The sequence below is a fragment of the Ursus arctos genome, unplaced genomic scaffold (assembly GCF_023065955.2).
Source record: "Ursus arctos isolate Adak ecotype North America unplaced genomic scaffold, UrsArc2.0 scaffold_6, whole genome shotgun sequence".
Taxonomy (NCBI): Eukaryota; Metazoa; Chordata; class Mammalia; order Carnivora; family Ursidae; genus Ursus; species Ursus arctos.
Window position 1 is genome coordinate 23,400,240 of NW_026623078.1, and position 14,315 is coordinate 23,414,554.

At 38.4% G+C, this 14,315-nt stretch overlaps 1 protein-coding gene across 8 annotated transcripts in view; it reads right to left on the minus strand.

Moving 5' to 3' along the window:
• PDE7A (phosphodiesterase 7A) overlaps nt 1–14,315 on the minus strand; it is a 258,747-nt gene that overhangs the window by 52,381 nt on the left and 192,051 nt on the right. For 6 of the 8 annotated variants that reach the window (XR_007188030.2, XM_057307668.1, XM_057307666.1 and 3 more), the window contains 2 exons: nt 5,393–5,453; nt 1,995–2,078 (listed from right to left, as the gene is read on the minus strand). Coding sequence is in view for 6 of the 8 variants with exons in the window: in XM_026516411.4 (XP_026372196.1) it covers nt 1,995–2,078; nt 5,393–5,453 (145 nt within the window). In the remaining 2 variants the exon portion in view is untranslated. Of the gene's footprint in view, nt 1–1,994; nt 2,079–5,392; nt 5,454–11,963; nt 12,374–14,315 lie in introns of those variants that run through there. The other 2 variants (XR_007188031.2, XM_026516412.4) reach the window with 1 other exon arrangement.

Sequence of the window (14,315 nt, forward strand, 5' to 3'; positions counted from 1 at the left end):
TAGAGGACACTCCTGAGTGTCCCTGCACATTCTTGCTGGATATGCCAAGAATCCCAAGCCCTGACCAGATCCCTACCCAGGCCATTTCTTGTGTTTGCAGCTAATAAACTTGAGGGCTAAGTAACATCTTTTTCTGGGACAAAAAGCAGTATTACTGTAAAAGGGGAATATTCCCCAAGCTCACGGAGGTAATGCAAATTCACTGTGTGCACAGTGTCCACATAAAACCCTCCATGTTGCCACTGCAGGATATGCTGGGGCTAGAAGAGCTGACATAATATAATGTTCATGTTGCTTGCTGTGCCATGAAGAATAAAGTCCTTTGTCTCTGACCTAGGAGTCTCATGTCTTCGCCAGCATCCGGGAAGCAGTAACAGGCTAGCTTACTTATTGACTTAAAAGCTAAGATCTTAGATTCTTCATGATTCTGACAGATACTGAGCAATCAGAGAACTAGAACATATTCCATATGTCTTTTCTGTATTTTCTACCTTTTGCTTCTGTTCCATTCTAAATTATTTCCTTCTGACCTAATATTCCAATCCACTAATCCTCTGCATTTTGGTCTTATTTGCTGTTAAAACCATCTCCAATGAGTTCTTATTTAATACGTTATTTTTCAGTCTTAAATTTCCATTTGATTTTTTTTTTTTTTTTTTTTTTTTCCTTCACAATTTGCAGTCCTCTACTGAAATTCTCAATCTGGTCTTTTTTCCCCATCAGCAAATTATGTTTAGTTATTTTGAAGTTCATGTAAAATAATTCCATCATTAGAATTTCCTGTGGATGTTTCTACTGTTGTTTCCTTTTCATTTTTGGTCACACTGTCTTATCTCCTTTTGCCTTTTTTATTTTTAATTCAGTGTTTGATATTGCATATGAAAAATTTAGAGGTAATTTGAGACTTACGGTAATGTTACCTTCCTTCAGAGAGGATTAACATTTACTTCAAGCAGGCGGCTAGAGGTACTGAAGTCACAGATCACCTTGATCTAATTACTGATTGAGACATCTCACAGCTGGGATTTATTTCTAAGATATAGCATTCTGGGGTTCCAACTGGAGCACAGAGGGTTTACCAGGACCAATGCCCCAATCTTGGTGGGATATCAACAGCTGGTTTTGTTGTTTTTAGCTTTGAGTGTCCATCAGAAACTCTGCTCAGCTTCTCATCCACCTTTCCCAGAATCGCCAGATGCTACTAAGGGGGAAAGCAGCCCAAACGCCAGGTTCATCTCTGCCTTAACAACATTCTGATATACTCAAATACATGTCTTCCATATTTTTATCCAGTTTTTCTAGTTTTTTAAACTGGAGTATTAATCTCAATAATTTATCCAACATTACCAAAAGTGGAGCTCCTCCAAAAACAGATAATGTGTTTACTCTTTAAGGGCTTTAGAAGTTCTGTTTTTTCCATTTTTTCCATTATGGGCCAGATCCATACAACATTTGTTTTCAAAACATGCATTCTACAAAACATCTTTAAAGGTGGCAGTGTATTTTCAAATAAACCAGGATACACCTTGTTAACTACGAAAATATCTTATAAAATGTCATTTGCACAAAAACATTTTATCTAGAGTAGTGAAGACAAAACATGGAATAAAAGAACTTTAAACATTTTATATATATATATGTATATATATATATATATACATACACACACACATAAATTTATATATAAGTAAATACACATATATTATATATGTATATATATTTCTAGAAGAAAAAAAATGTACCAAAGTAATTTCACATTTAAATTGGAAAGAAGAAAAATTATATCAGCTTTCGTATTTTATACTTTACAATTCTAATTGCCTCTAAGCATTTACTAAAATTATCTAGAAATAAAGTGTCATTTATCATGACCCAGTGTTTTTAAAATATTCCAAACATAAGCTTTTTTGTTTCCTTTGAAAAATTACATAATTTTATGAAAATCTGAAGTTTACTGAAAGCCTAAGAGAAATACTATATATGCCAACACTTACCATGAAAAATACGAAAATCAATATATGGATGAGAACCTCTTCTTTCTGATTCAAATCCTGCTCGACTCCTTACACGTACATCTCCTGGACAAAATCAAGAAAACGTAAGCTTAGAAGGCTGTCATTTTAGGAAGAAGCTCCCATATGCAACAAAGGTTTATGTGGTATCATACTCATAAGTACTGGCCCACTAATAATAAAATGGAGTGAGTAGTTAAGAGCCGATCTATTTAAAGGATTTACAAAATTTCAATAGTGAACTGTAAGGCTAGCTGGCCATTTTTTTTAATCTACCTCTAGGATAGTAATAATAATTACAATATGAATTTTAAAGTTAGCGTTTGGAAACATGACAAATATATAACAATTGAACCTAATATCTTATTATTCACATGGAGTTCAAAAAAATTCTCAGCACAAAACTCTAAAAATCCAGAGAGAAAAATATTAAGTGTCTACCCCGTGCCCAGCACCATACTAGACTATAAGAGATATGAAAGAAAATACATGACCCATTCTCAAGCACCTTACAATTTTATTTTATGAATGTACAGAAAAATAAAATGTTGAAAGATTTTGCCTTAAATGTTTAATTTGATCAATCTTCTCTTTTCTCCTTGATAGGGGACATATACCCAAGGCCTTTAGTTGGGTCCTAAACTTTGGCTTTAATAAGCTTAGCATTGTTTCTACAGGTATTCATATGACTATCAGATCTACTTCTCCAAACAGCAAAATAACCACTGCAAGCATGTACCAGACACTCCTTTTGTGCCTTATAGGTACTATTTTATTTAATCCTCTAAGCAACTCTGGGAATCTTAGTCCTCATTTTACAGATGAAGAAACTAAGACTTTGAGAAGTTAAGTAGCTTGTCCATGCCACAAAGCTAGTAAAGGGTGAGTCAGGATTCAAACCTAGCTCTGTGGACTCCAAAGACAGCACTTCCCCCACTAGACTTCCATAGCCTCCAAGTTTATAACCTTTGGTCTTCAGTCCCTGCCCCTGTGCCCTTGAACTCTGCTTGCCTAGAAGGCCTTGCTGCTCAATCGTTGTTTCTCTAAGTAAGGCCATCATTTTCTTCAAGGTTCATGTCATCCCACAATGATTAATCAACTCTCTCATGTGGGGATTCCTTCACCCTGCAACAAATTCTTACTGAACACACCACACATCAGGCACTGCAAATACAGCAGTAAACCAAACACATAAAGTCCCTGTCTTCATGAAGCTTATCCTTTCATGGAGACAAACAATATAACAAGTCAGAATTTCATTCTATGGAAGATGGAATAAGAAACCTGGAAAAACCTAAAGCAAGAAAAGAGGAATGGTGGGGGTGGGGGCAAGAAGTAAGGGAGAATGAACTCACGAGTGTGGTCAGAGAAGGCCTCATTGAAAAAAGGGTATTTGAGCACAGGCCTGAAAGAAGTGAGGCAGTGAGCCATGGGCTATCTGGAGGAAGAAGTTTCCAGATATCACAACTAAGAAAAGAAAGAAAGAAAAGAAAGAAAAGAAAGGAAAGAAAGAAAAGAAAAGAAAAGAAAAAAGAAAAGAAAAGAAAAGAAAAGAAAAGAAAGAAGGAAGAAATGAAAAGAAAAGAAAAGAAAGAAAAGAAGGAAGGAAGGAAGGAAGGAAGGAAGGAAGGAAGGAAGGAAAGAACGAACAAATAAAACACCCTGAGATGGGGTGCATGCTTGCCATGTTCGAGGTCAAGCAAAGAGGCCAGCATGGCTGGAGTGAGGTGAGGGAGAAGTAAGGTCAGAGAGGTAGTAGGGCCAGTTCATGCTGGACCTTCATGGGCCATCATAATAGCTCTGGCTGTTCGTCTAAGAACCTTTAGAAGATTCTGAATGGAGGAGTGAGACTGATTTAACTTAGGTCTCAAAAGGTTCACTGTGGCCACACAGACTAGAATCAAGCAGAGGCACATAGGTAGAGGCAGGGAGACTAGCTAAGGAGCGAGTGCAAGAAATGAAGCAATTTATGGCTTGGTGGGGGTGGCTATGGGGAGGTGTTGTTCAAGGGGAACCATGGGTCAGTTCTGCAGATCTAGTGTACAATATAACTACAATTAATCAAAAAAATAACTACGGCTTAGATCACGATGGTAACGGCATCAGGGTAGTGAAATTCTGGCTATCCTTTGAGAATTTCCTGATGTAGTAGACATGAGGTGGATAAGAAATAAGAGTCAAAAATGAAGGTTTCTGATCTGACAACCAGAAGAATGGAGCTATGTGCTCTGAGATGGCACAAGACGGAAAATGAACAGACTTGGGAATGTTTTGTTCTTGCACTCTCCCTGCCTAGCTAGCCTCCCTGCCTCTACCTATGTGCCTCTGCTCGATTAAACGTAAGGTACCCACAATACACTCACGTGGAGATGTTCTACAGAGTTAAAAAAAATATGAGTCTAAAGTTCTGTTTCTAGGAGAGCAGAATCCCAAACATGTTTGCAGGGAGAGACAGAGACAATAAAGAGGAAAAGTCCACACACTAGGGAGGAAAAATACACACCACAGTAGAATGGAGTTGAGGCAGACACACAAGGTAAATTGAAGAGGGGAAAAAGGAAGAAAAGCAAAGACAGGGCACTGGAGAACACTCAGGCTTAAGAGGATGAGAAAGAATTAGCCAAACAGGCAAAAACAAATAAAAACCCAGAAAAAGGTGAAGAATATGGATGGCTCAATATCTCAGATGTTGAGGGAGGAATTCTGAGCATGAGGAGAGGAGTCACAGAAGACTCCTTTAAGAAAAGAGAAGTAAACCTGCCTACTGGAATCTTAATTGTACATTTTTAATAGTCATGAATTAAAAATACAAGGGATCAAGGAGTGCGTGATGTGGAGAGAAATGTGGCAAAAAGAGGGAGAAGAGGAAAAAATGATACACATATACACAATCTAAATTCATTTTACCTTATGGACTTGAGGAATACACGAAAAATTGAAGAACTGAGATTGGAAGAAGACAAACGGCCTTCCTCGTCAGCCGAGTGAGAAGAGAGTACGTGCAATGACAACAGGACTATGTGGTCGGGTATTTTATAGCCTCGTCTTTGCGCATGTTAGCATGCACATCTTTTTAGTAGTTTCGCAGCTCTGCGAGTCCAAAACCCTTCTCTATGAAGAATACTCAGAGCTCAATTTAAAATCATGTGCTAATGATAGAGTCCCAGTTATTAACCCAGAGATTTCTCAATTACTCCAAAATGCCTCTCTTTATTCACATAACATTCAATATTGGTTTCAAGACTTTTAAACATCAAATAATAGATTATTTCTATTGCAAACAACGACGAAAAGCAACTGAATGAAAACTATCTCAATCTCAAGTAACAGTACACGATAACAAAATTAACGGATATTGGTACAAAATAAATACTGCTTACCTAGCATACGAATGTACAACGCAGTCTGGTCAGAACTGTCATAGGAAATAGCTCCACGCCTCTAGAAAAAAATACACACATTTTTAATTCAATGGCAATTACATGGGATATAAAATTTAACCAATATTTACTACTTATTCTTTGTAAAGCATTGTGCAAAAGAAGCTGGATATACAAAATGAAATTAGATATGACATCTGCTCTTAAAATCTCTAGTTGTGAAGAAGACAACTGTAATATGATTAAGCAATACCATAAAAGTGGATACAGAGTAAGGAACATGCAGTAGGTAGAAAGTTAATGTTGGAGTCAGACAAGATCACTTGGGGAGGGACCTTTTGCAGAGGCAGAAAGAACTGAAGAAGAGATATGGCCCAACTATTTACCATTCCCTTAATTTAAACAAGAATGAATAGGCAAACAAGAATCATCATTTGAAGAAGCCCATCAGGCTAGAAATAAATGGAACAAAATGAAAAACCAAATGGCTCAGAGGCTAGCAAGAAATAAGAGAATTTTTAAAAATATAGTTAGTATACTCCAAGACTCTGAGAAGACACTGAATCCATAAAACAAAAAACAGGGTACCATTGAAAGAGAAGTTTTAAAATGTATTTTGTTTAAAAGTAAACAGAAAATAAAAATGTATCTTGCCACATTATTCATAATAGCCCCAAACTAAAAACAACCTGCATATCCAGCAACGCGTGCCTGGATTAATAGAAATGCAGGCAGTCCATACAATGAAGCATTATCCCGGCAGAAGAAGGCATGAAGTACTGACACATGCTCCAAAGCGGCTGAACCGAGGAACAGCGTGCGGAGCGAACAGAGCCAGCCACAAAGGACCACGTAGTGTATGGTTCCATTTGATCTGAAATGTCCCAAACAGGCAAGTCCACAGAGGCAGAAAGCAGACTGCTGGTTGTCTAGAGTTGGGAGAGCTGGCGAGAAATGGGGAGTGGATGCTAACGGTGCCGTATTGCTATTTACGGTGACGAAAGTGTTCTCAAATTCTGTGCGGCAGGGACTGCACAACTCTGTGAACACGACTAAAAATTACTGAATTGTACGCGTTAAGTGGGTACATTGTATGGTATGTGAATTGTATTTCAATAAAGCTATTATAAAAATACCAAAGATTACAAATTTAAAATATACATCCTAAAACAAAATAAATTTGAAGAGCTGGGACAGCCTCACGAGTTCTACCTTCCCACTCCTCTCCCATTCTCCATCTCCGCTTCTTCCTTCTGCCTCGGGCAACACCACCTCTAACCTGGACCCTTGCCGTGCGCTGCTGACGGTTTCCTGATGCATCGTTTGGCCCCCAGTCCGCTCTTCACATAGAAGCAACAGGGAACAACTCGGCTACCGCTCAAAGTCCTCCAATGGCTTTCCACACGCTTGGAGTAAGGTTCCACACCAAGCTCTGATTTCCAGAGGCCTCCATGATCTGTCCTCCCAGCCTCTCCTCACCACACTGGCATCCTTGCTGGTCCTCAGCTGGGCCGGAGGCGCAGCCTTTACACTTGTTCCCCTGTCCAGGATCACTGCATCACTGTTCCCTTCTTATCTCTCCGGTTCTAGATGAAAGCTCATCTCTTCAGAGAGGCATTCCAAGCCTACGGAATCTACTGTCACCTGAGAGCCACCCTCTCCCGCGGCCCTACCGTCCCATTCTGTTATGGAGCTTAGCTGGTATGATCTTGTTTGCTCGTTCTAAAATAGAAGCTCCAGGAGAGAGGGCCTGTGTGTCTTATTTACCACCGTAGCCCTGGCCCCTGAAACGGTAGCTTTTAGTAGATTCTAAATAAATATTTGGTAAATGAGTGACTGAGCGGATTTACTGCAAATATATTAGTGAATAGCTTATTAAGTTGATGAATAAACTCATGAAAAACAGAATCGATATAAAGTCAGAGTTAAAAATCAGCAAGATGAGGGGCGCCTGGGTGGCACAGCGGTTAAGCGTCTGCCTTCGGCTCAGGGCGTGATCCTGGCGTTATGGGATCGAGCCCCACGTCAGGCTCCTCCGCTATGAGCCTGCTTCTTCCTCTCCCACTCCCCCTGCTTGTGTTCCCTCTCTCGCTGGCTGTCTCTATCTCTGACAAATAAGTAAATAACATCTTAAAAAAAAAAATCAGTAAGATGAATGTGACCAAACCTCCTATTAGAAAGGCCTTTCTAACCGTTCTATAAAACATGTCTAGAACTTATGAAAGATGGATCAAAATGAGTTTGACAGACATGACAACGGGCGAATTTCCCCCTACTCTACCTAAAAATGAAAGGAACAAAAATTGCCTTACAAATCAATTAGAAAATGATAATAGGGTAGAAAAACAGGTAGGACATAAACATACTATTCACGTGAAAAGAAACAATAAGCCCATAAACACAAGGCAAGATACTCGACTTCATTAACCAAAGAAACATTAAAGCAATGAGATATTGTTACACATCAGATCAATGATCTTCCCTCACAAAACTCTGGCATGGGATTTACAATTCCTCAACATACACCTAGAAATAGCAAGGAAAAAAAATTTTTTTTTCACTATCACTATAAAAAAATTTACTTTATTTAAAACCCTTACTTGAATGTAGTTTGCAAAGTAACTCCCCAAATCATTGTTATTATCTCCTTAATGCTTATCATGTAAGAGAAAAATGTCAATTAAACGCTTACATGATTTCATGTAGCCTTACAAAAACAAAAAACAATGGTTCAGGAACTAAAAGGAACAGAAGTTTCAAACAAAAATAAAATTCTAATTTGCAACACTGGTTGCCTCCAGGGAGCCTGAGGGACACAGAGGTAGGAAGAAGACTTTTCAGTGTTTATCCATTGAATTTTGTAGTATGTGTAGTTATTATCTATTCACAAAATAAACCAAATTAAAATTAAAAAGTAAAATAAGAATCTACTACAAAGAAATTTATGAAGAAAAGCATGATCTCAAATCCCAAGGGACTAAATCAAACAGGATACATTCCTGGCAGCATCACGCTTAAAGTGTCTTCTACCAACAGAGTATCTATCCTAAGGAAGCCTACTGCAGCGTAAACTAAAATAGTTTCAGGGTAAACTATTTATTTTGGAGCAAACAGCCACTGTAATCACTTGGTATTTAAAGGCACCTCTCGCACCTGCTGTTTGATCCCCTCTAAGATATTTAGCTTATTAGATTACAGGCCTCTCCTTAATATTACCATATTAAAGGAAAACCTAGGAGCCTGGAGAGCATATATGTGGAAATAAATGTTTCTCTCAGCCAAGACATATTAATGAAACTGAAGACATCACTGTGTAATAGCTTGTCGTGGTCAGTAACGATCAACCTGCTCATCCAATAACAACTTGGACAAACAGGCTGTGAAAACAAACTGAGACCCGCCATCTCTAACAGCCCTCTTTAAGAGCGTAACTGACTTGACTATTCTTTTTAATGTAGGATGGTTATTTACTAAAACAGCCACTAATTAGGAATGTTAAATCTCATGTGTCGCCTCACATATTAACAACTGAGAAAGACTAGTATCAGCTCTCTGTTAAATAAAATAGTATGTCAAAAACTTGTTAGTGAACATAATCTAGATTATAACTATGACATACTAAATTTATTTTAAGGTAATCCCTCTAGACTTATTTATAGAGGCATTAATTTAGATATAAAAATGATAGGGTCTATGTTAATCATAATAAAAACGTGGCAAAAGACTAGAATTTAATTTTAAATATATTAACAAATTACTTAATGAAGTACAACTTATTCAAGTTATTCTATTCATTACCAATTTAAGTAAGTCTGGTCCACAAACACTTAGTTTAAAAGCTATACCAAACCACAAGACATAACTCTTATAAAATAGATCCAAATGAGACAATTTTTTTTAAAGGATGGACTTTAAAATAGATCTGAACCACATCAACGAATATATCCTGAGTGATACTTCATTCATTTATCTCCTCACAGACCAAGTTTAAAATGAATATTATTAAATTCTCTCCCTAAACAATTGAGGTAGAATAACCTAAAGTAATTTTCTTGGAAAAATACGCTATAAATTATGAATTGTAACAATAAAAATTTGATTTAAATGTTAGAATCACTTACTTTAAACAGAAGTTATATGTGCTTTATACACCAACACTGCAGCATAGACTTAACACATCCTTTTTAAAGATGACCATTTTAAAAGCCATATACTAGTAAAATCCTATTTTTAATAAAATAGTAAAACAAATTTAACATCAGTCCTGTGTCACAGTCAGTCACAAAATACTTTGTGCTATCATCCACATTCCCACCTCACCTCACCAGTGAATGGAAATAACTGAGACGCTTCTACTCGTGACTCTTCTAATTTAGCCATCCTGGGAACAGCTTGTAAAGCAAACTAGTATAGGTCAAACCATGGGCGAGGCTGAGCTAATCAGAAACCGACAGCAGCAGCATAAACAAGTTAAACTGTAAGGTTCCAAAGGACCCACAGTCACGCTAACAGGACTTCTGAGTGCCCCAGTAAGACACTCGCTCACCTTCAGTCAGGATGAATCACTCTTCCACAAAGATCTACTTACAAAGTGAACGACAAAAGGTGTAGAAGTTGTCCCAATATTAGTTAACACGAAACTTTGAAAGACAAACATTTTTAAAAACTGAGCAAAGATATTTTAAGTGTCATTGTTTTTATCTTATTCAAGTTTTCCACTAAAATGATCTATTAGGCAAAAGCATGTTTATTTCCCTTACACGGGAAAAGTAACAATATATTAACTAACACTTGCTGAACTCCTACTTCGTGTCAGAAAATGTTACAGGTGCTTTCATATAAAATCTCAATTAACCCATACAAGACCTTCATAAGATAGGTTTTTTTGGCCCCATTTGGTGGATTACTAAACTGATGGTTAAAGGGCTTAACCACAGCAGTACTAAATAAATAATTTGGCAACATCACCAAACAACGGTAACAGATTACAAAAGATGGAAGTGCAGCCAAAGTTTTAAAAGCGGTTTTCTCTGAGGTACTAAAAAGAGTTTTTTCAGAGTATATTCATCCTACATATGCTAGAACATGCTGATGTTTGTCTACTAAAATATTGCATTGATCCACTGAACAGTATCCTTCCATTCTTCTTGCCTGTGCAAACAATGTATTTTTCAAAAATATTGCAAACTTAAAATATTAACATTCTTTTTGTTTAAAAACTTAATTTTGGGTGGCTCAGTCAGTTAAGCATCCGACTCTTTATTTTGGCTCAGGTTATGACCTCTGGGCTGTGAGATCAAGCCCCGTGTCTGGCCCTGTGTTGGGTGTGCAGCCTGTTTAAGATGCTCTCTCTCCCTCTGCCCCTACCCACCACCGTGTCCCCCCGTTCTCCGCTCTTGCTCTCTTGTTCTGTCTCTTTAAAAAAGATTTTTTTTTTTGCGGGTTAGAAAAAAAGTAAAAAGTCTCTGAAAACATTCACAACTCAATGAATTATTAATATTAACTTGACCTTCATTCAATAACCTGGTGAGCTAATCCTTTAAAAACAATGAGTAAATAGCTGTCAGTGCAACAAAATTAATTCTTAACTTATAAAACACAATGATTTTAAAATTTGAGCACATTGTTTTTCTTTAAGAGATTTCTTTAATCACATTCACTAAGAAATCAAGACTACTTCAATAAGGGACCATTATGTTTAAAACATTATGTGAAAATTTACATACCAAGGATCAAAATCTTGCTTGAAAAAGAAACTTAACTTAATGGAAGCTTTAGGTTACTTAACAAATACTGATGGCCTTATAAATTTTAAGTTAATATTCTTCAATTTCTTAACACAGGAAGAAAAAAAGCTGCATAATGAAAGAAAGATATAATAATTTTTACACAAGTATAGAAAAAATAATTTCAGGTAGTATCATCTTAAATATTTCCTACATTAGTTTTAGACTTTTGTCCAGATGGCAAATGGCTAGCGTTCTAGCCAGCATTTCTCAAGCCTGATACTCAGAATTCAAGTTCAAAACAACAGATACATAATAATCTTACATTTTTTTCCAACATATTGTAAGTAAGGTATACATTTTCGTAGCAGCAAAACTTCAACAGAGAACATAATAGAGGGTAGTATTAGTTTTTAAAAAGTTCATAACTTTAGAAATGCTCAACAACTACACATTTAACCTTTAAGTATTAGTAAATTCTTTATCTCCAAAAAGAATATTTAAAATATGTACACCAAAAGTATACATTAATAATTATTTAATCTTAAAAGGCGTATTTCTTTAATCATAAAACTTCTTTAAGGGAATGATACTGAGGGAAGCTACTTCGATACCGAGGAATGATACCCTAAAAAAAACCCTTGAAAGGAGAAATAGGGGGGGAAAAGAATAAAAAGTCCACACTTAACTACAATCAAGCTTTTCAGCCAACAGGTAAAACTCATGGCTTTTTTAATCAGAGAAATAAAAACTGAAGCCGAAGAAGAAACTCCTAGCATTTCTATTCCAACCAAATACATAAACTGATGATTAATGCCACAATCCTAAAAATAAAGATGGCCTACCTTAGAGGCGATCCACTTGAGAAGAACCACAGCCAGACACCAGATCAATGTAATTCCCATTGGATCAATCAAAAGCCCACCGCATAATCTCCCTCCTCTCCCTCAGGCAATAAGCGAGGAAGACTTGTTACGAGTTTGATAATAACCAGCTGTCCCGAGGCAGAAGCGAGGGGACACTGACTGCCTTGAACCTCAAGCAGCTGCCTTCAAACAACGATCACCTGACTCTGAGAACGCGCTGCCAGCCAGCCTTCCCCCTCAGTGCGTGCTTCATGCCACAACCCCAGGGCTGGGGTAGAACAGCACAAGTCACGTTGGAAGAGGAAAGGAAACAAACCTGAGCGAGGGCTGACCTAACAGTCTCACAAAATATACCCAAGACAAGTCTCAGGCTAGCCCCAAACACTTCTACGTCTCAATACTCACAGAGTGCTTGGACGGGACTTTCAAAAAATGTTTAGCAATACACAAAATTTCCTCATTTCTTTCACAGAGACCAGCTTCACAGGTATAATGTCCTGGCACTTAAAAATATTAATGCATTTTAGTCTATCTTTTCAACTTTTAACACTGAATTTGTTCAACTTTTTATTTCTTTTAGGACTAGGGTTACTTTCTGAACGTTAGAGTCATTTATAAATACTGTCTGCCCTATTTAACACTGTAATTGACTCATTTTAGATTTACTGGCAAAGGCCAGTCTAACGGTGCATTTTCAGAAAATTAAAAGTATATTATTTCTAAGTCCTAACTGCCATCTAGCTTATATTACAATATTTTTGGTACACGTCGCCTTCTTCTCTTGGCTGCTGACTAACGGCAAAGTGTGCCTGCATTCACCCACCTCCGTGACCTCACAGCAGCCAGTACTGCCGAGAACGCCTTCCATGAAACTTTCATTCAAGTATTCTGCAAATAGTTGTTAAGCTTCTACTATGTCCCAGGCCCTGCGCTAGACGCCAGGGGCACAATCCTCCAGTAGAAAAAGAACAGGCTCCTGCACTTGTGAGGCTTACAGTTTAGTCAGAGTCCACTCTAATCAAAGTCTACAACCATAAATATGAATGTAATACTGCAGCTGAAACAAGTACAGCGAGGTGGGGACAAGAACGGCCAACACAGTCTGGATCTGACCTCCTCCTTCAGAGGAGAGGGACTTCTTCCCCCGGCTCGTGAAGAGGACGGGAAGAACGATCGGGGCAGACACAACGATGCGTGACGGCCAAGGCGCTAGAAACAAAGCAAGGTAAGGAGACAGGACGACCAGGGAAGGCTGGAAAGCAGGGCGAGTCACAGTGGAGGCCGTGCGAAGGTGTTTTACCTTCATCCTGAAAGCTAATCCCAACCTAAAGAACTTGCGCGGGTTTTGGTCAAAGACAGCTGTGGGGGAGGGGCCGGACGGGCAGTTGGGTGGCCACTGCAGAGGTCCGGGACAGGGGCGACGGGCCTGCGCTGGGTGCTGGAGATGAAGGCGCGGGGCTGGCTGGAGAAATACTCGGGACGTGACGAGACTGTCACAGACTGCAGTCCGTGACAAGACAGAGGCATCTGCATGGCAACGGTCCACAAAGGATGGTTCGAAAGTATTTGAAACATCCCAAACAGGTCCAATACTAACGTAATGCTATTTCCATGATCCAATCCTCAGTACAAAGAGTTTATTTAAAAGAAAAGCTAATTCTAGACCTGTCAAAAAGAAGCATAAATTAAATTAGCAGATCTAAATCAAAATTTCCCTAAATTGAAACCGTTCATAACACATGGTCATAAATTTCTCACTCTACCTTATACATTATGTATAGCTCTTCGTGCTACTGAAGCAACAAGCTATAATGCAATCCTTGCACAAACCGAGAAGACTTCTTTGTCAGGAAATGAGGTGTGACAGGAGATTGTCAGGGTCTTTCATTATTCTCTGCGTTCTAGAGGGCTCCAGTAACCAAACTGAAAGGATGCCCAGGAACAGGACCGAGCAGCAGAATGCGTCTTAGCCCGAGTCTCAGGAGCAACGCTGGCGGCCATGGGTGAGGGCCGTTCAGCCTGGGCTGGGGGCTAACTCGGGCTGGAGGCCGCTATCTGCTGCTCTAGCCAGGGCTGCACACTCCGAATTAGCCCATTACCATGATGCTCAGCCCGGGAGTACTTCCCATTTTCACACTTCCTTTCCCATCAGCTGCTTAACGAGTCAAATTTTGAGAAGCAAATACAAGATTGCTCTTTTCGGTACAGTACTTAAATATTTTTACGAAAGTCTTTTTGATTAAAGGTGAGCTCAAGCATCTGCACTTTCATGTAGTCTAAAAAAGAAAGATTGATCAGGAAAAAAAGGAAAGAATCAGAATTGAGACAAAG